General features: G+C 40.6%; 1 protein-coding gene across 1 annotated transcript; it reads left to right on the forward strand.

Annotated features, from left to right (window-relative positions):
* The first annotated feature begins 6,193 nt into the window (after positions 1-6,193).
* On the forward strand, positions 6,194-20,841 carry pno1 (partner of NOB1 homolog). The gene is made up of 7 exons (XM_060925439.1): positions 6,194-6,500; positions 11,123-11,272; positions 11,357-11,440; positions 11,527-11,587; positions 20,187-20,304; positions 20,389-20,459; positions 20,543-20,841. Exons 1-7 carry the CDS (start codon positions 6,303-6,305, stop codon positions 20,608-20,610), a joined length of 750 nt encoding a protein of 249 aa, XP_060781422.1. The 5' UTR covers positions 6,194-6,302; the 3' UTR covers positions 20,611-20,841.
* Positions 20,842-20,872: the final 31 nt, after the last annotated feature.

The raw sequence follows: 20,872 nt of genomic DNA on the forward strand, positions 1-20,872 counted from the left end.
TGTCGCTTGGCAACTATGAGCTTCAGCTCTCTCCATAGATTTTCTATAGGATTTAGGTCCGGAGACTGGCTGGGCCACTCCATGACCTTGATATGTTTCTTCTTCAGCCATTCCTTGGTTGCCTTGGCTGTATGCTTTGGGTCATTATCCTGCTGGAAGACCCATCCACGACCCATTTTAAGCTTCCTGGCAGAGGGAAGGAGGTTTTCACTTAGGATTTTACGGTACATAGCTCCGTCCATCCTCCCATTGATACGGTGAAGTAGCCCTGTGCCCGGTGCAGAAAAACACCCCCAAAGCATAATGTTACCACCTCCATGCTTGACAGTGGGGATGGTGTTCTTGGGGTCATAAGCAGCATGTCTCTCCCTCCAGACACGACAGGTTGAATTGATGCCAAAGAGCTCAATTTTGGTCTCATCTGACCATAACACCTTCTCCCAGTCACTCTCCAAGTCATTCAGATGTTCATTGGCAAAGTTCAGGCAGGCCTGCACATGTGCTTTCTTAAGCAGGGGTACTTTGCGAGCACTGCAAGATGTTAGACCATTGCGGTGTAAAGTGTTACCAACTGTTTGCTTGGTGACTGTGATCCCAGCTGCTTTAAGATCATCCACTAACTCTGCCCGTGTTGTATTAGGTCTATTTCTCACCGTTCTCATGATCCTGGAAACCCCACGAGGTGAGATCTTGTTTGGAGCCCCAGACCTAGGTCGATTGATGATCATGTTGTGAGTCTTGTACTTGCGCACAATTGCACCAACAGTTGTCACCTTAACGCCCAGCTTCCTGCTAATGGTTTTGTAGCCCATACTGGTCTTGTGCAGGTCTACAATCTTCTCCCTTAAATCCACAGAAAGCTCTTTAGTCTTTCCCATGTTGGAGAGTTTGGAGTCTGACAAACTGATTGATTCTGTGGCCAGGTGGCTTTTATACAAGTCATTAGTGATATCAGGTGTCTTCAATTTAGGTGACAAGGTAATTTGGAGAGTCTAACTTGTCTGTATTAACAAGAACTCTTGATGGTTACTAGGGGATCAAATACTTCTTTTTCTCAATAAAATACAAATAAATTAATATAGATATTTAAAAGTTATTTACTGGATTTTCTTTTTGATATTCTGTCTCCACATGTTAGAATACACCTACCATTAAAATTACAGACTGATCAAGTCTTTCTTAGTGGGTAAACCAACAAAATCAGCAAGGGATCAAATACTTGTTTTCCCCACTGTATGTATAAATGTACTTTAAAATACATTTCCTTATCATGCAGAATGTCCTGCACATTGATCTGATTTCAAATTTAAGATATATAATTGTAAGGATTGATAAAAACTACCTAAAACACTGAAAAATAGCATGTGTTACCTGTCCCTGCACTCTATACTTAACTATGAAATATTATGATTAAAATCCTTCAGAAACAGTATTTCTTTTGCACTGTTGTGTGACTCCATATCCTATCCATGGTTTAAATATTTTTTTTCATAAGAAATCCACAATATCTTAGTTAAAAATACACATTTTAGTCGTGTCCCTGGGTTTTCACTCAGTCCTGTTACCCAAACATATTACCCCATCTGACAAATTTGGAACATTCCATAAATCACATGCTCAACAGGAAGTTACATCAGTTGTGTCTTCTGAAGGCCATGGGAAGACCAAAAGTTAGTTCTCTCATTTACTTTTCTGTATATTTGATGATTTTTTAACTTTGACTGATAAGGTCAAATGTCAACATACTGTCCTGTTACTTAAATTATTTCTTAGATGATATTTGTTTATTTTAAAAATACAGATTTTTGGTAAATCACTAGAATGTGCGCCCCGTGGCCGGCGGGGGCCTTTCTGTGCGGAGTTTGCATGTTCTCCCCATGTCCGCATGGGTTTCCTCCGGGTGCTCCGGTTTCCCCCACAGTCCAAAGACATGCAGGTTAGGTTAACTGGTGACTCTAAATTGACCGTAGGTGTGAATGTGAGTGTGAATGGTTGTCTGTGTCTATGTGTCAGCCCTGTGATGACCTGGTGACTTGTCCAGGGTGTACCCCGCCTTTCGCCCGTAGTCAGCTGGGATAGGCTCCAGCTTGCCTGCGACCCTGTAGAGCAGGATAAAGCGGCTAGAGATAATGAGATGAGATGAGACTAGAATGTACTAAGTGTGGTCATGCTATTAGCGATGACGCCATGTGGCTAAATTCCATGTTTTAGCTAATCCTAGGCTAAAAACTCAGTCCTGTTACTTTCAGAGTTTTGGTAACAGCACTGAAAAAAAATGCAGCCATCTTTGACTTCCAAACCTTGTAACGTAGCCTGAGGTTGACCAGTACACATTTTGAATAGTTAAATATGTGTATTATTATAATCAGTGTTGAAAAAATATAACAAATTAAGTTTAATTTGGGAGTGGTACAACAAGCAAATGGCACCCATTCGGTGGAATGTCCCGTTGAGGTCATGAGGTCAAAATTCTTTGAGTTTAGTTTTTATTTATCAATTTAATTAATATTTCTTAGTTTAGTTCTAATCATATATAGTTGCAATATATATCGTTGCTGTCAGGTCAAAACCTGCTATGTGACATTTTTCCTTTTTTACAGGAGGCGTAAAAAACTGAATAAAACTCTGAAATAAGCTGAGAAGCCAGTAAAAGTTTACTTGTTCTATTATTAGCTTGGTCAGTTAAATATCCATCAAAATAGCTAATTGCAGCATTATATTAGCGTAAATTGCAAAAAAAAAAAAATCATCCTTGAGAACACAAGAGGTTCTGCATGTCAGATATTTGCACATATAAGGTTTTAGACATGCAAAACCTCCCATGTGCAATCTGAGTGACTAAGAGTATTGTGTGCAGAATTTGCTACCACTAGGTGCACATAGTTGATATTGCACACAGTTTATTTGGACCCATCACATGAAAGGAATGGAATCTAGTCTCTTCTGGATTATCCATTGGTCCTTCCATTTTCTAATATTAGCATAAACGGAAGCACGAGGTCAAAATTGACCAATCAGCATAGAGAACCCAATTTGACCTAAATTGTCACATAGCAGGTTTTGAACTGACAGCGACGATATTGTTTTTTATATCAGATCGAATTGAGTGTAACTTTTTTTTATTATTGCCTGACCATTCCTTCACATTCTGCCCTATTATTATAGCCAAATCCTTAGCTTTGTTTAATTTATAGTTTTTAATTAAAATATATTTACAAATACACCGCAACCCTGGTTCTTCTATATTTTTAAGGGTTGTTTTACAATCAGGGTACGCAAGCTAAAAATCACATTTAACACTTATCTTCAATATCAAAAGGCTTGACTAAATAAACTTGGTTGTTTATTGTAGCCCTGTGATAGCTCTATTTACCATGCAAAAAAAAAAAAAGTGATAACGTTATTTTTGGTGAATGTATGGCAATATATGTCATATTTAGCAAAATTACTCGTGTCATTTAGAAAAAGTGCTTTTTTAACCACAGGTAGCTCCAAAAGGGATGCACTTAAATCATTCTTTATACCATAAAACACATATTTGGTTCCATATCATTGGAAACATAGTTAAGTTTTAATGTTGAATGCCAGTAAGTTTTCAGACTATTTTGATCAAATTAGTATGTAATTGTGTCAAAAAAAATTTCCTCTCCGAGACAGCTAATTTTTCAATATAAAATAACATATCTAAAATTATTATTTTCATCCTAAAATGTGGTCAAGATATTGGGACATAAATATTAGAGACAACTAACACAAAGCTTACAGCCTTATATTTAAAAGCACGATGGAAGTAGTGGATTCTGAATTGTCAAAAAAAATGTCCTCTCCAAGAATCACTTCATTTGTTTCTCCCATCTTATAGCAGATTACACAAAAGTAAAAAAATTACCTGAAATCTGTTCTTTAACTTGTCCTTCACTTAAAAACTGGTACAAGAACCAGTTTGAATTTTGGACCCCTGTGACACAAACTTTGTACCCTGATTGTAAAACAACCCTTAAGTACACTACCGTTCAAAAGTTTGGGGTCACCCATACAATTTTGTGTTTTCCATGAAAAGTCACACTTTTATTTATAAGTTGTAAAATGAATAGAAAATATAGTCGAGACATTTTTCTGGCCATTTTGAGCATTTAATCGACCCCACAAATGTGATGCTCCGGAAACTCAATCTGCTCAAAGGAAGGTCAGTTTTATAGCTTCTCTAAAGAGCTCAACTGTTTTCAGCTGTGCTAACATGATTGTACAAGGGTTTTCTAATCATCCATTAGCCTTCTGAGGCAATGAGCAAACACATTGTACCATTAGAACACTGGAGTGAGAGTTGCTGGAAATGGGCCTCTATACACCTATGGAGATATTGCACCAGAAACCAGACATTTGCAGCTAGAATAGTCATTTAGCACATTAGCAATGTATAGAGTGGATTTCTGATTAGTTTAAAGTGATCTTCATTGAAAAGAACAGTGCTTTTCTTTCAAAAATAAGGAAATTTCAAAGTGACCCCAAACTTTTGAACGGTAGTGTAGGTGTGTAAAAAAAAAAAAAAGCCAACCGTTCACACAGGCCGGCTCAGTTTTGATTTATCCTCGTGCAGGCATTTGCAATCTCTAGGAGCTGTGTAATGTATATTTTATTTTTTAAAAATTGTTTCAGCATTTATATATGGCATTACTGGATATGCACAAAATAATGAAACAACAAATCAGTACTCTGGACATGAACAGTCAGAACTATGTTTCTGGTGTGCATACATGTCAACCTTTGGTCAATCAAACCTGTATAACCAACTTCCAAAATCCTTATTTCCCTTATAAAATCCTTATAAGATGCAAATTAAAATTTACCTAAAATTTGAATGATAATTAACAATGATATATCCCAGGTGCTTTTTAAGCAATATTAATAACAGTAAACCTTCAGAATGAATACAAAGCTCCAATGTTTGACAAAAACACAAAGTGTAAATGTTATGCGCTCTTTTATCATCGTGGGAATTGATTATAGCTCATTTTAATCTCAACGATTAATATCTCTTGAGATCACACCTCAGCCCGGTAGATGGCGGTAATACACATCGATTGTTAACCGCCAATAAATCGACAGAAGAATAAGAAGTTGTTCACACATTACTAAAGGAAGAAGGAATACAGTGAAATAGAATTAAAGCACTAATCATTTATCTTAATGATACAGGTCTAATGAAAAGAATATATATATATATAAAAATCTCCTTCTCACCCCCGGGCAGGGGGGTGGTATCCATGTCATCCTCAAGCTCGGGTCCTCTACCAGAGGCCTGGGAGTTTGAGGGTTCTGCGCAGTATCTTCGATGTTCCTAGTACTGCACTCTTCTGGACTGAGGCTTCAGATGTTGTTCCTGGGATTTGCTGGAGCCACTCTCCCAGTTTGGGGGTTACTGCCCCAAGTGCCCCCACTACCACGGGGACCACGCAACCCTTGACCTTCCACATCCATTCCAGCTGCTCTTTCAACCCTTGATACTTCTCAAGTTTCTCATGTTCCTTCTTCTTGATGTTGGCGTCAGCTGGGATCGCCACATCTATCACCACCACCCTCTTCTCCTCTTTGTCCACCACCACTATGTCCGGTTGGTTAGCCAGGATCTGTTTGTCAGTCTGGAAGCTGAAGTCCCACAGAACCTTGGCCCTGTTGTTCTCAGCCACCTTCTGTGGAATGGCCCATTGGGACTTGGGTACTTCTATTCCATACTGGTTGCAGATGTTCCTGTATACTATCCCAGCCACTTGGTTGTGCCTCTCCATGTACGCTGATCCAGCTAGCATCTTACACCCTGCTACTATGTGCTGGACTGGGGTGTGTGTGTAAGATGCTAGCTGGATCAGCGTACATGGAGAGGCACAACCAAGTGGCTGGGATAGTATACAGGAACATCTGCAACCAGTATGGAATAGAAGTACCCAAGTCCCAATGGGCCATTCCACAGAAGGTGGCTGAGAACAACATATATATATATATATATATATATATATATATATATATATATATATATATATTTTTTTTTTTTTTTTTTTTTTGTAGTTTAGTAATCTGACATAGAATCTGTCCAGTCCCTTCACACACTCCTGTACAGTAGGTGGCGGTATACACAGATTGTGACAATCTGCCATTAAGAAGAAGAAGAAGTTGTTCACACAGGCAGTGATCGGACAGCCCTGGGGTCCTTTTCTAGCAGAATGGAGGACGCCGCGTGCTGAAGATAAACAGCTCCTCGGAATCATTCTAGACGGTTTAAAGCAAGCGCGACTGGGAGGTTCAGCATGGCCGCGGTCAGTAACTCAGCCCCTCAGGAGATTAGTGCTGGGGACAGTGCAGCAAACACGGACACGTTTCAAAAAGTTACATCGAAGAAAAGTTCCAAACGTAAGCGAGCTCAGGGTGAAGGAGGAATGGAGTGCGAAGACGCGGCGGCACCGAAGAGACCACAGTTTCCTCCGATATCAGGGGACAGACTGAAGGTAACGGACCAGCACTCGGTTCTGTTCAAACTTGTACACGGTTTAATCCTCCATGATGGAGCCTTCTGCCCAAACGCTCATCAATAAAGCCTCACCTGTTTTTGTGCGCATGCGCGACTCTCAGCTGATTTGAACACATGAGACAGGATTCTGATTGATTGGGTTATTTAGATTTTTTTTGTGAGCAAAACTCCATCCACTGGGATCCACGACTGAACAAGATCACTGAGTGTTACTGAGTTCTTTATAGCCATCATGGGTTGTTTTACAATCAGGGTACAAAGTTTGTGTCATAGGGGTCCAAAATTCAACCTGGTTCTTGTAGCAGTTTTTAAGTGAAGGACAAGTTAAAGAACAGATTTCAGGTAATTTTTTGACGTGTGTATGGTAGTTTTGTGTAATCTGCTGTAAGATAAAGAAGATTAAGTGTAGCTTTCAGCAGGGCTGGGAGAAACAAATGGAGTGATTCTCGGAGAGGACTTTTTTTTTGACAATTCAGAATCCACTACTTCCATAGTGCTTTTAAATATAAGGCTGTAAGCTTTGTGTTAGTTGTCTCTAATATTTATGTCCCAATATCTTGACCACATTTTAGGATGAAAATAATCATTTGATGTGTTACTTTATATTGAAAAATTAGCTGTCTCGGAGAGGACTTTTTTTTTTTTTGACACAATTACCAGACCTTCCAGGATTTCGCGATGTTGCGATTTGCAAATTCAACCAATTCAGGGCGGTGTTGCATTTATATCCAATCACCGCAACTTTCCCGCAAATTTGACCAATCGTTGGCGTCGTCTTGAGGTGACGTCGACAAACTACCTTCCGCCTTACTTCCGTTCAAGAGAAGCAGCAGCGCGAGTCAGTGTTTCTGTAGGCTTAAATTCTGTTACTGAAAGTGTGTTATGTTTACAGTGAAGGACTGTGTGCACTTTACATTATTTTTTTTACTTAATACAAGAAATTAATGGATGCCAACGTTTTTGCCAAAATGGTATTTTATTTTCCATTGTTTAGGCAGCTTCAGCATCATACTGTGAGATTCTGTTCAAATTGTTTTTTTTTCTTCTCTGAAGCCTGAGCCATTTATTTTATTAGTTTATAATTATTGTTTAATTTAGTCTTCAGGAGAGACTGCCTGCACACAGTACTAGTATTAATAGTTTTTTTTCTTACATGAAAGCTGAGGCATTTATATTATATTTTAAGGTAACTTCATGTTGTGCTGTGAGGTTCTATGCACTTTAACTTTTGAACCAACAGGTGCATTTGGATAAGTAAAGCCTATTTTTCTGCATTTTTGTAGTCCTGCTAATCTTTTATATTGGTAAAGTTGTTTATAGGACCATTTCTCTGTTTTTTTTTTATCAATAGTTTTTCAGTAATAACTTAATATTTAACATCACTCAATTTTAATCACAAAAAGAGAAAATCGCAACAAAAACCTAAAAAACACCACAACTTTCATCGCAATTTTTTGGAAACCCCCGCAACATCAGACATTTTAGCCCGCAACAATCACAAAAAAGGCCCGCGGAATCCTGGGGGGACTGAATTGCATACTAATTTGATCAAAATAGTCTGAAAACTTACTGGCATTCAACATTAAAACTTAACTATGTTTCCAATGATATGGAACCAAATATGTGTTTTATGGTATAAAGAATGATTTAAGTGCATCCCTTTTGGAGCTACCTGTGGTCAAAAAAGCACTTTTTCTAAATGACACGAGTAATTTTGCTAAATATGACACATATTGCCATACATTCACCAAAAATAACGTTATCACCACTTTTTTTTTTTTTTTTGGCTTGGTAAATAGAGCTATCACAGAGCTACAATAAACAAAGTTTATTTAGTCAAGCCTTTTGATATTGAAGATAAGTGTTAAATGTGACTTTAGCTTGTGTACCCTGATTGTAAAACAACCCTTATCCTATTTGACTGGTCATTTGAATTATATTCAGTTCAAACTTCAATTTAAAAAACACACACAAAACAAGTCTGTTTATAAATGTCAACTTGGATCTCGTGTTCTGTTGGTGAAAAGTTCAGGAAAGAAGCTTTATAGCTCTAGTAAATATCCAAAATGGTTGTAAAGTTATTCTGTACTGTTTGGGTCACTGGGATTTTCTTTTAAATGTAACAGGGGTCCTGACTGCAAAAACTTGAGAATCCCTGCTTTGCCATTGTAAGCAGGTTGGTCGGAACCAATCACCGTTTTCAGTTTACTTGTACAGCGTCACACAGCAATTTTACACAACTCCAATGTGGTGTAGTGGTCGGCGCGGTCTCCTCACCGCAAGAAGGTTCCGGGTTCGAACCCAGCAGCCTGGGTGGAGTTTGCATGTTCTCCCTGTGTCTGCGTGGGTTTCCTCTGCAGGTTGATGTGGGCTGAGGTGACCTTGAGCAGGGTACCTGACCCCTGACTGCTCTGGCTGTATGTGTGCACACGTGTGTTCACTGCTACAGATGGGTTAAATGCAGAGGTTGAATTTCACTGTGCTTGAAGTGTGCATGTGACAAAAGTTTCTTCTCTGGGATTGAAACATGATCAAGCTCTAACCTAAAAGGCATGGAGGTGCCGAGAAAATAGACCAGCAATATTTTGCCAAATACCATTTAATATTGTATGGTCCAGGGGGCCTCGAGCCCCAAAATTTTCATGACCAGCCACCATTGCCCCAATAAATCCTAGTGTGAGCTCGTGGAATAATAGGTCTTTTAAAAACTCATAATGCATTACAGTAAATAAGCATACATAATGTTAGATTTCTTACTTGTTTAATCAATTAAACATTAAAAGGAAACCTCTTTATTTAATTGTTTTACACCAAAGAGGGAAAGATGGCCCATTGAACCCTGTTTTTATGAATCGCTACATGTAAAGGGTTCACAGCGACAATCACGCTGCAGTCTGAGACCTGTTTGTATAGTGTACTGCAGCTTATCAAAGGCTGGAGAAGTTTGAAAGCCTGCATCTTATCTTATCTCAGCTAACCTAGATCGTTACTTTGATTTGAGTACATAAGAGCAGTGAACCCATTACTACTAGTAATGTTCTTGGATTGAATTCATCCATTCTACAATTCCTATAAAACACCTTGAGAAGTTGATATAAAAAAATGAGATCCCCTATGGGTCCATGTGGCTCCTGCTTATAAATAAAATAGTTTTCTAATCCCATGTCCATACAGTAAATATAGCAGATATACATGCTATTAATTCTACTCACATCTCTTGCAAGCATCACCAAGCTGTGAGTAGCATCAGGGCTTGTAGTGTTTTGGTTCCTAATTTTGTTCAAAATACAGTGCTGTGAATTATATTTTCAAAATGGTAAGAAAGCACTTGTTCATGAATTGTCTTCGAAGCATTATTTAGTACTAATGAGCGCACAGACTCTATAAAATAAAAAAAATGAAAGCGAATAGCAGAAGTTTGACCAATTATACTTTTAGCTTTCACGAAAGAGCTGATTTATTCCCACATGGGACTTTTGTAATTGCAAACGGAGCGGCTCACTGAAAAGATTCCAACGTTGCCTTCTTGAGTTTTTGCTGAATGGTTGGAATTCTTGGCGTAAATATCTGCCAAAAATTTACAAAACCTTTCAGAAGCTGTGATTATTTTCAAAATGGTAAGAAAGCACTCGTTCATGAATTGTCTTCGAAGCATTACTTAGTACTAATGAGCACATTTTTGTTTCACGAGTGTAGTATAAAGACTCAGAGTATTAGTTTAAGATTGGCTTTTCAGTACATCTGCCAAAAAGCTTAAACTTTTTATTTGAGCTTTCAGAAGGACCAAACAAAAAGCTGTGATTGAAATTTTCTTCAAATAAACACCACTTGCTTGATATCGAATCAGTAGCCTTGGCGAATCACAAGGTGAATTTATTTATCTTTTTATCTGCTGAGTATCTTCTGATACTACTAAGTTAAGCCTCGGTCACAACCGGCCGTACGTGCTCCTACGGCCGGTCTACGTGCAAAAAACGCACGGAGGGCGCGCGTGTGACGTGCTGATTTTCGAGCCGGAGACCGGCCGCAGAGGTTCTTTGTCATGTCAAACAAACTCTACGGGCGCTTACGTTTTTTTTTTTTCAGGTTGCAAGACAAACTTATGGCCAACGTGCGTCTTTCTCCATGAACAAAAAAAAAGCAGCGATTTGGGAAACGCCAAAAAATCGTACGTCCGGTTGTGACCTAGGCTTTATAATGAGGTTTCTCTTATTTCGTTTCTGATTGGTTCCGAAGTTTATCAAGAAGTCGAACAGATAATTGAACTTGATCAGGATAAGTGCTGATTTGGTTATGAAGTTTTGCTATTGTTACACTCATTCTTACAACACGATGACATGGTGGCTTCGCCACTCGTTCTTGTGTAACTTTGATAACGCGAGATCATGATTCACTGTTCTGGTGACTGTAATGTGTATGGGTATGTGCTATTGTTACATTCATCCTTGCAACATGATGACATAGTGGCTCAGCCTCACTTCGCTTCTATGAGGCAGCAGCCACAAAAATGAAAACTGTATTATCCCTGTGATACCAGGGATACGACTTTATTAAATTTGGGTTGTATAAACCGGAGATTGAGCTCTTGTGCTTTTTCAGGGTGGTGCTGATGAAATGAGGAAAATCCCCGTGCCATCTCACCGATATACGCCTCTGAAAGAAAACTGGCTCAAAATCTTCACCCCGATTGTTGAAAACCTGCAACTTCAAGTCCGATTTAATCTCAAAACGCGAAACGTGGAGATTAAGGTAAAGACATTTTTTGTTTTAAATGACTTGTTCTTTTGTTAGTGTATGCATGCAACTCCATTTTCCTGCACGCTTTCTTAACAGACATGTAAAGAAACACAGGATATTGGTGCTCTTACGAAAGCAGCAGATTTCGTAAAGGCCTTTATTTTAGGATTTCAGGTTGAGGTGAGTGACCTACAGCTCTGCGTTTTAATGAAACACTTATTTAGTGTTAAGTTCTCCTTCATATGAGATTCTGAAATGATCCACAGGATGCGCTTGCACTTGTCAGACTGGATGAACTGTTTCTGGAAACCTTTGATGTCACAGATGGTAAGTTGTTCCATTTCACCTTGTTATATTTATTCATTTGGTTTAAGCAGCTTACAAGTACAACGTAAGCGCCAAGTTGTGGCTCAAAGCTGGCACTTTAAACAGCAATTCGGATATAAAAGGGCATCTTGCGTGCAAGACATGCGTGGCTTCCAAACAACTCATCACTTTTTTTGGGGGTGTAGTCCCCACCCCCACCCCTGGAGGGACTCCACTCTGCTTGTGTTTGTTCTGAATATCATCATGAAGCATCAGTTTGATTTCCGAGTACTTTTGCACACTGATGGCATTTTGCAGAACATGCTTGAGGGAAGGGGGGGGAAAAGTGTCATGAAGTCATACCACCTCTTTCTCCATTTTCTATTGATGACAAAAAGGCCAGTTTTAAGCTGATTTCAAAGTTTGGGAGCATGTCTACCACTGTAAAAATGTATTTGCTTCCAAATATCAGTTTCTTTCTGTATACAGCCTACAGTGTTTCATTACAAATATTGTCAGTTTTTTTTTTTTTTTATCACTAATGCAAAAGGTATTCATTTAAAGGTTTTGACAGCAAAGTTGAATTCTGAGCAGAAATGTTCTGTTTGTTGCTGTTAAGCTGGGCATACACTTTTTTTTTTTCTTCAATCGCGGTATTCAGCTGCTGCTCACACTGTACGAGTGAATCACGGGGTAAACAGCACGCAGCTTACGATTCCTGTTCTCACACTATACAATCCGATGCTCGGATCCGATGCTCAGGATTTCAAACAGGTTTGATTTTCATCCGATCGATCGGGAGGAGGTCGTGAGGTGTTAATCGCTTGTCATTACCCCATGTATACTACACGATCCGAGACGCACGATTGAGCCAAAACTCGGCCCGATCTCCAAAATAGTCGCACGAGTGAAAACCGGGCCAAAAATCGCACAGTGTATGCCCAGCTTTAGACGTTACGCTGCTGCACAGACACACTGTGTATCCTGTGTGTAAATGTTCTGCCGAGATAAAAAGCGTCCCGCATTTTGCGATTCTGGAGATTACCCAAGCAAACAACAATATCATGTGACCACCGTGGGGGGTGTCTGACCTACTTTTAACCAAAACAAGTCGATGTGGGCAAACGTTGTAAACTCGGCTCTCCCGCTAGCAGAAAAGGAAAGTCTGCCGAGTGAGTGCAACTGCAAGATAGAGCAAGGTTAGATGACGTCACTTTTCTGGACAGATACAGTGGTGGCTGAAAGTTTGTGTATTATTATTATTTATATATATATTTTTACATTTCTGCATAAATATGACTTAACACATCAGATTTTCACACAAGTCTTAAAAGTAGACAAAGAGAACCCAGTTAAACAAAGACACAAATATTATACTTGGTCATTTATTTATTGAGGAAAATGATCCAATATTACATATCTGTGAGTGGCAAAAGTATGTGAATTTCTAGGATTAGCAGTTAATTTGAAGGTGAAATTAGAGTCAGGTGTTTTCAGTCAATGGGATGACAATCAGGTGTGAGTGGGCACCCTGTTTTATTTAAAGAACAGGGATCTATCAAAGTCTGATCTTCACAACACACGTTTGTGGAAGTGTATCATGGCACGAACAAAGAATTTCTGAGGACCTCAGAAAAAGCGTTGTTGATGCTCATCAGGCTGAAAAAGGTGACAAAACCATCTCTAAAGAGTTTGGACTCCACCAATCCACAGTCAGACAGATTGTGTACAAGTGGAGGAAATTCAAGACCATTGTTACCCTCCCCAGGAGTGGTTGACCAACAAACATCACTCCAAGAGCAAGGCATGTAATAGTCGGCAAGGTCACAAAGGACCCCAGGGTAACTTCTAAGCAACTGAAGGCCTAACCAACTGAGTCCTGATGGTGAACTGAACAATGGTGTGCATGGCAGAGTTGCAAGGAGAAAGCCACTGCTCTCCAAAAAGAACCTTGCTAAAGATCACGTGGACAAGCCAGAAGGCTATTGGAAAAATGTTTTGTGGACGGATGAGACCAAAATAGAACTTTTTGGTTTAAAGGCGTCACGCAGTGGCGATAAAAGTCGCATTATTCTGCACCAGAATGCTTTCAAGATTCGAAATAAATTGACCGTCGATTTTTCAAAAGCTTCCCGCAGTTGTAATCGGTCCTTATTTGATCATGCCCATCACTTGAAATTTTCCGCGTTCGCAGTGCCCCCTCTCGGTCAATGGAACAGCTGCGTGATGTCATACCAGTAACCACTCGGTGCAGTTGCAACGGCGGACACACCAGAAAATAGGAGCGATGCTGAGGAAATTAGCTTTGATTTTACCGATACAGAAGAAGAAAATGGCCCACAAGTAGAGATTTTGACAGCTGAATGTCCTGGTGGTATCCAGCCTTACAGATTTGAACCTGAGCGCTCATCTTCAGAAGAAAATGAGGACGAGAATGAAGACTTGTTTTGGTTGCTCTGACTAAATCACTACTTATGTGTATTTTTAAAGACCATTTTCACTTGAATTAGAATGCTGTGTGATTAATCTATGATTATGTGTAATACTGATAGCTGTAGGGGGTGAAAGTATAGCTAGAAAGATTGAATTCTAGCAACTTGACAGCTTGCGATCTCGCGAAATGCAGTGGGCCTTCTGATACAGGAGACCCCTTGATATTCCAGTTTTCATCATTTTCCTTTTATTGCGGTTGATTTTAACTTGATATTCAGTATGTTATAGGCTGGGAGTATTGAGCTTTGTATTGTATTGTTTAGTAAACGTACAATCGTCAGTAATAAGTGATAATTATTAGTTAAAGGCAGCTCTGTGGCATAAATCTTTCAATTAATCTTCTGTCATCCATTTGCTAAAATTATGTGCCACATGTGTTATCAAGACAACACTTCATGTGACAAAGATATGACAAATACATAAATGTATGAAAATCATTTTGTACAATTAATGATTGATACATAGAAACACTTAAAACGTGTGGCAGCGGGGGCGTGGTCAAGCGCCGGTCTGTGACAGGCGGGCGGAGCCAGGGAAGGTGAGGGGCAGAATCATTACACCTGACGGTAATTAACCTGTGTTTTCCCAGTAACCGCGCCCTATTTAAGGAGGCAGAGAGAGAGCAGAGAAGAGCTCATCCCGGGACAAGAACACAGTGTGTGTTTCGCTATCAGATTAAAACTGGCGGTTATACTGAAAAGTCTGGCAATAAAAAGCCTATTTGCATCTGAAGCGTTGTCCTGCCGTCCTCTGTGCTCCACCCACACCTTCGCCGGGCCGTCCTCCAGCGCGCGGAAGCGCTGGCGCTGTTGTTCTGGCGTGCGCCCCACGCGCTGGAGGACGGCCCGGCGAAGGTCTGCGTAGGCCAGCCGGCAGGGAGTTATAGCGCGGCCAGCTGCGCCTCTCCCGTCAGGAGGGGGAGGAGGCGCGCCGCGCGCTGCTCCGTCGGCCACCCCGAGGCTTCGGCGACCTGCTCGAACAATGTGAGAAACGCCTCGGGGTCGTCCTGTGGGCCCATCTTGGTCACGGTGAGGGGAGACGGGCCTGCGGCCGGGGCGCTGGTGGACCCCACCGATGCGAGGAGATGCCGGAACGCCTCGCGATCTTCCTGCTGGGCCAGCACCAGGGCTTCGAAGCGCCGCTCTTGCTCCTTTCGGAGCGTGACGAGCGCCTGGTGCTGGCTTTGCTGAGCCGTGGCGAGGGCGTGGACCAGGTCCGCGAACGGGGAGGATTCCATGGGGCTGCGAGGTTGGTGCTCCACCTTGTCCCGGGTTTTGGCACCACTGTAGAGCTCTCTGAAGTGTGGGTGGAGCACAGAGGACGGCAGGACAACGCTTCAGATGCAAATAGGCTTTTTATTGCCAGACTTTTCAGTATAACCGCCAGTTTTAATCTGATAGCGAAACACACACACTGTGTTCTTGTCCCGGGATGAGCTCTTCTCTGCTCTCCCTCTGCCTCCTTAAATAGGGCGCAGTGACTGGGAAAACACAGGTTAATTACCGTCAGGTGTAATGATTCTGCCACTCACCTTCCCTGGCTCCGCCCGCCTGTCACAGACCGGTGCTTGACCACGCCCCCGCTGCCACAATGTGTTTTTAAAAAAATAATTTTTTTCTATCAATACCTAGCCATGACCTTGAAATCAGATCCATTGATAACAGTCACAAATAGTGTTCAGTGTTCCTTGTTACAGCCAAACACAATACACCGATTAGGCATTTTGTATCACAGAATATTAATACATTTCATAGTGTTTTGAGTGTTAAAAACTATCCACAAACTGAATAAATCCACAAAATCCGCAATGTAAACAACTCTGGTAAACGCACGCTACAGGGAAAACATGGGGACAGGCCAGCATCACCCAAGGGAGGTTACTGGTATGACGTCACACAAGTTGACCTAGTTAACGGCTGGCTGCCTAAATTTGGCTGTGCACGTCAACTTTAAATGCTTGTAGCGGGCGCATCGTGACACTGAGATCGCGGGAAACCGAGGGGCTTGAATAACCCACCAAACCCGACATTTTGACACATGATATAGCCTGATTGCTGAAATTACCGCACGACACCTTTAAATGAGAAGTGTTATGTTTGTAGAAAGGAAAACCCTGCATTCCAGCATAAGAACCTTATCCCATCTGTGAAACATGGTGGTGGTAGTATCATGGTTTGGGCCTGTTTTGCTGCATCTGGGCCAGGACAGCTTGCCATCATTGATGGAACAATGAATTCTGAATTATACCAGCGAATTCTAAAGGAAAATGTCAGGACATCTGTCCATGAACTGAATCTCAAGAGAAGGTGGGTCATGCAGCAAGACAACGACCCTAAGCGCACAAGTCGTTCTACCAAAGAATGGTTAAAGAAGAATAAAGTGAATGTTTTGGAATGGCCAAGTCAAAGTCCTGACCTTAATCCAATCGAAATGTTGTGGAAGGACCTGAAGCGAGCAGTTCATGTGAGGAAACCCACCAACATCCCAGAGTTGAAGCTGTTCTGTACGGAGGAACGGGCTAAAATTCCTCCAAGCCGGTGTGCAGGACTGATCAACAGTTACCGCAAACGTTTAGTTGCAGTTATTGCTGCACAAGGGGGTCACACCAGATACTGAAAGCAAAGGTTCACATACTTTTGCCACTCACAGATGTTTAATATTGGATCATTTTCCTCAAATAAATGACCAACTAATAATATTTTTGTCTCATTTGTTTAACTGGGTTCTCTTTGTCTACTTTTAGGTCTTGTGTGAAAATCTGATGTTGTTTTAGGTCGTATTTATGCAGAAATGTAGAAAATTCTAAAGGGTTCACAAACTTTCAAGCACCACCGTAACAATCATTCTAGCTAGTGCTTAGCTATCTTAGCCTTAGAATGCGTGAGCTCGACTCCACAGTAGCGAGTATGGAGTTATCCACATGTTTTGATCTTGAAAAGAAAGAAATAACACAAAAGCAGTAAAAGAGAAAGATATCATCTTTCCCCCCACGCATCTATTCACGAATCTCAACCATGAATATCCGTGACTCAAAACTCCGAGGTCGATGTGGAGTCATGTTTTCCGCATGTCACCATCTTGGTGTGACGCAGTTCCATAGTTATGCTCATTAGTCAAAGCTCCTTGTGTTCCGTTGTTTCCATAGGGCCGTACTGTTTACCTCAAGAGGGTGGAAAACTGTCTCAGAATGGAGAAAAGCGACCCTCAGCATGCCAAAATGATCACCTCATCCACAATTTATTTAAAAAAAAAAAAGCTTTGCAGTCAGCCCCTTTAAAGGAGAACTGAAGGCAAATTTATCAAAATTGTTATTAAATATAGGAATGCATTTCTGATCGCTATTTTGTCACTGCTATAGCAAGTTATGAGTGTTTGAAATACGCTCTGTAATATATCAGTCCATCTGTCAAAGTGATGGCTGTAAACAAGATTCGTTGAGATGTATGCGAGACATCGTAGGACAGAAGTAAAACGTACAGCGGAAATCAAAGTGACCAACATTGTCAAAAGACGTGCGTGCCCTCTTTCGAATGCTGACGTAATCAAGCCGGAAGTTTTCCGTGTCCGAAATCGCTCCTTACTCACTGTATAGTGGGGACGCCGTTTTGTAGTGCTGTCCAAAACCTTAGTGAGGATTATGTGGGAAGTGTGCTCAGTATAATGCGTTTTATTTTGAAGACCCACCAGCTGCCTGATCTGGCATGTTTTAATTGCGTGACAGTAATGATGTAAATACCAGCACGATGGACTGGTCCTTATCCTGTCGTCCTTCCAACTCTTGTCTACCCCACGTTGGTTTGAAGTCGTATGGAATAATCTCCATCACTGACGAAGCTGGCAAATCTTGAAATTAATCTAAATTGGAATGATATGGCAATCTGGCCACTGTGTAAACAGTTTTCAAAATCTCACACAAGTCTCGCGAAGATTGTGTGGATAAGCGACGCCTGCCGTGGACCAAATGAACTTCGTTCAACATGGCTAAAAACCCAAAAGGCCGATAAGTGTAATGTAAAGTATGCCAATATGAGTTATAAGGTTACTAAAACCAAAAGCTTAATTGAATAACATGTTAAGAAATAAAGCAAGTTTAAAAATGACTTCAGTTTGCTTTTAAGTAATATACAAAGCTAATATTGAGAAGGCACACTGGGTCCATGAATTACATGCTCATAACACACAGTTTAACCTGATAAACGTTTAACCTGCAGCAGCATTTCAAAAAGAATCTGGCTAAAATCTGACCTGGTAATACTGAGATGCCCCTCAAAAGTATCACGCGTCACATAGGGAAGCCATCGCCTAACGGTTAGAGAAGCAGCTTTGGGACCAAAAGGTCACCGGTTTGATTCCCTGGACTAGTAGCATGGTTTTCCCCAAAGCGTTTTAGCGTATCGGGCCTGATACGCTTAGATTTATACCGATACGTTAATTTCCTACCCACAAGTAACTAGATACATAGGAGAGCAAATAACAGATCCATTTACGTATTGATTGATGCGTGTTAAACAAGCCGTCTTTTTTTCCAGTGTTTGTGTTGATTCTGTCAAAGTAATATGTCCACGTGGTATGATGTAAACAAACTAATCTGTTGGCTACATCAAGATCACGTGTTCAAACCGTCCAATAAAAACATCAAAAGAAAACGTCAAACATCCCGGAAGTTTCCGATGCATTATAAGCGATCTCGTTGGCTGCCGATGTTGTCCCCGACCAGACGGACAAAGCCGACTGACTTTAATAAGCTAGGAGAAGACTCGCTGGACAATTTGATCCACATCAGCATGGATGACAGCGAGACGGACTATGAGAGAGTCACCCAACATTGGGCCAAGCAAAAGCCAAGGAGAATTAATCTGCTTTAAAGGAGGAGAAAACTTCATTCATTACTTTGGGTTTGCAGAAAGATTATGTACTTATAAACACACTCACAAAGTGAAGTTATCCAAATGTGTCAAATACAGCATAATTTCAAATAATCAAGCATTTTTGGCAGTGTGATGTCACTGGGATCCATTTAACAAAAGGTGGCTCCGGATTATTCTTTTGTTAAAGGCTCGCAGTGACCTCACACTGCCAAATACGCTTATCATTATTCGCAATTATGCTACATTTGACACTTAACACAATCTCTTCATGAATGTGTTTTATTAATACATTATCTTTCTACAAACTTAAAGGTATGAATTAAGTTTTTTTTTCCTTTAAATATGTTTTAATCTTAATCTAGTCCATTTAATAAAGTGCCAAAATTTAAACTTTATAATACGTAGTTTGCTTACTTTTCTTTTCAGTGCATCTTAGTTCTACATATATTACGGTAATTGCATCCGAAACATTCTAAATCATTACAGTTATAGTAATACAGCAACTTATTTTAAGGTGGCAGGTCTTGGGTTCAGATCCCTTTGTGATCAACAGGAGGTCATGATGATCGATTCTCTTCACTGGATTGCATAAGATGGAGCAAAACCACTGTTCATATTTTCATGCACATTTTTGTTACAGCACTACTTGATCATAAAGTGCAAGGTATCCCTGTAGATTTTCAAATCTATCGTACACCTCAGTAATCTATAACAAAACAGTTTAACTTGCATGTTGAACTTTACGGTGAAATTTCAAATGTGTATACGTTAATACTATTTAGGTCAGAAATCATTGAAGCACTGGTAAAATCAATCCTATAATCATGTATCTAAAACCTCTGAGACCCTGAAGATGCATGGGAGAGCATCTATTTTCAAAAAATTTTACAGGGGGGCATGCCCCCGGACCCCCTAGTTTCGCTTTGCACCGTTGGCACTCAATTGTCTGTTTTATCATGCCAGAATTTAGGGCTTTAATTTTTTTTCTGGGGAAAACACTGTAGTAGGAATGGCTGAAGTGCCTTTGAGCAAGGCACTTAACCCCCAACTGCTCCGGGTATGCTGTCTGTCACTCTGGATAAGAGCATCTGCTTAAATGCCTGTAATGTAATGGCGCCTAGTGGTGCAGTGTCTTAGAAATGACGTCACAGTTCTTTTTGTCATTTGAATGTTTCATGGTCTTGTGTAAGTGTTGTACCTGGAAATATCAATAGTAGTCTTGCTTTGTCTTTTTTTTTTTATTTCTTTTCCTGAAACAGTTAAGCCCCTCAAAGGAGATCATTTATCGAGAGCTGTTGGGAGAATAGCAGGCAAAGGAGGGAAAACAAAATTCACCATTGAAAACGTCACAAAGACCAGGATCGTCCTTGCAGACACGTGAGTCCAAAGACAAACTTCAACCTGGTTTTCTATCACAAAGGATGAACCTGATTTAATTAAATGGAATGTTATGTTTTGCAGGAAGGTTCACATTTTGGGGTCTTTCCAGAATATAAAAATGGCACGGACAGCTATATGTAATCTCATCTTAGGTAACAAAAATTGTGACCTCATGAGCGTGTGTGTGGTGTTGTTTTTGCATGAACTGAGACGCTGTTTACTTTAACCTCTGCAGGGAGTCCACCATCAAAGGTGTACGGGACCATTCGGGCAGTCGCCAGCCGCGCTACTGAGAGATTCTAACATCAGGCACATCACTCTGACCTTCCACCTGCTCTACAGCTCACGGACTAAAGCAGAAACGTGGCTCATGGGTTCACAAAAGTGGTGTGAAAGATCCGGCAGCCATCTTTACACCGCTGCCTGGAGTCATTTAGTCGTCAGAGGACTTTTTTCACTAACTGACGCGTCCCAAAACGAGTATCATTGAAACACTCGCTTAAAAAATAAATAAACTAATGTTCCAACTGGAAATGAAGCAGGTTGTGGATTCAGTAAGAAATGC

The sequence above is a fragment of the Neoarius graeffei genome, chromosome 7 (genome assembly GCF_027579695.1).
Source record: "Neoarius graeffei isolate fNeoGra1 chromosome 7, fNeoGra1.pri, whole genome shotgun sequence".
Taxonomy (NCBI): Eukaryota; Metazoa; Chordata; class Actinopteri; order Siluriformes; family Ariidae; genus Neoarius; species Neoarius graeffei.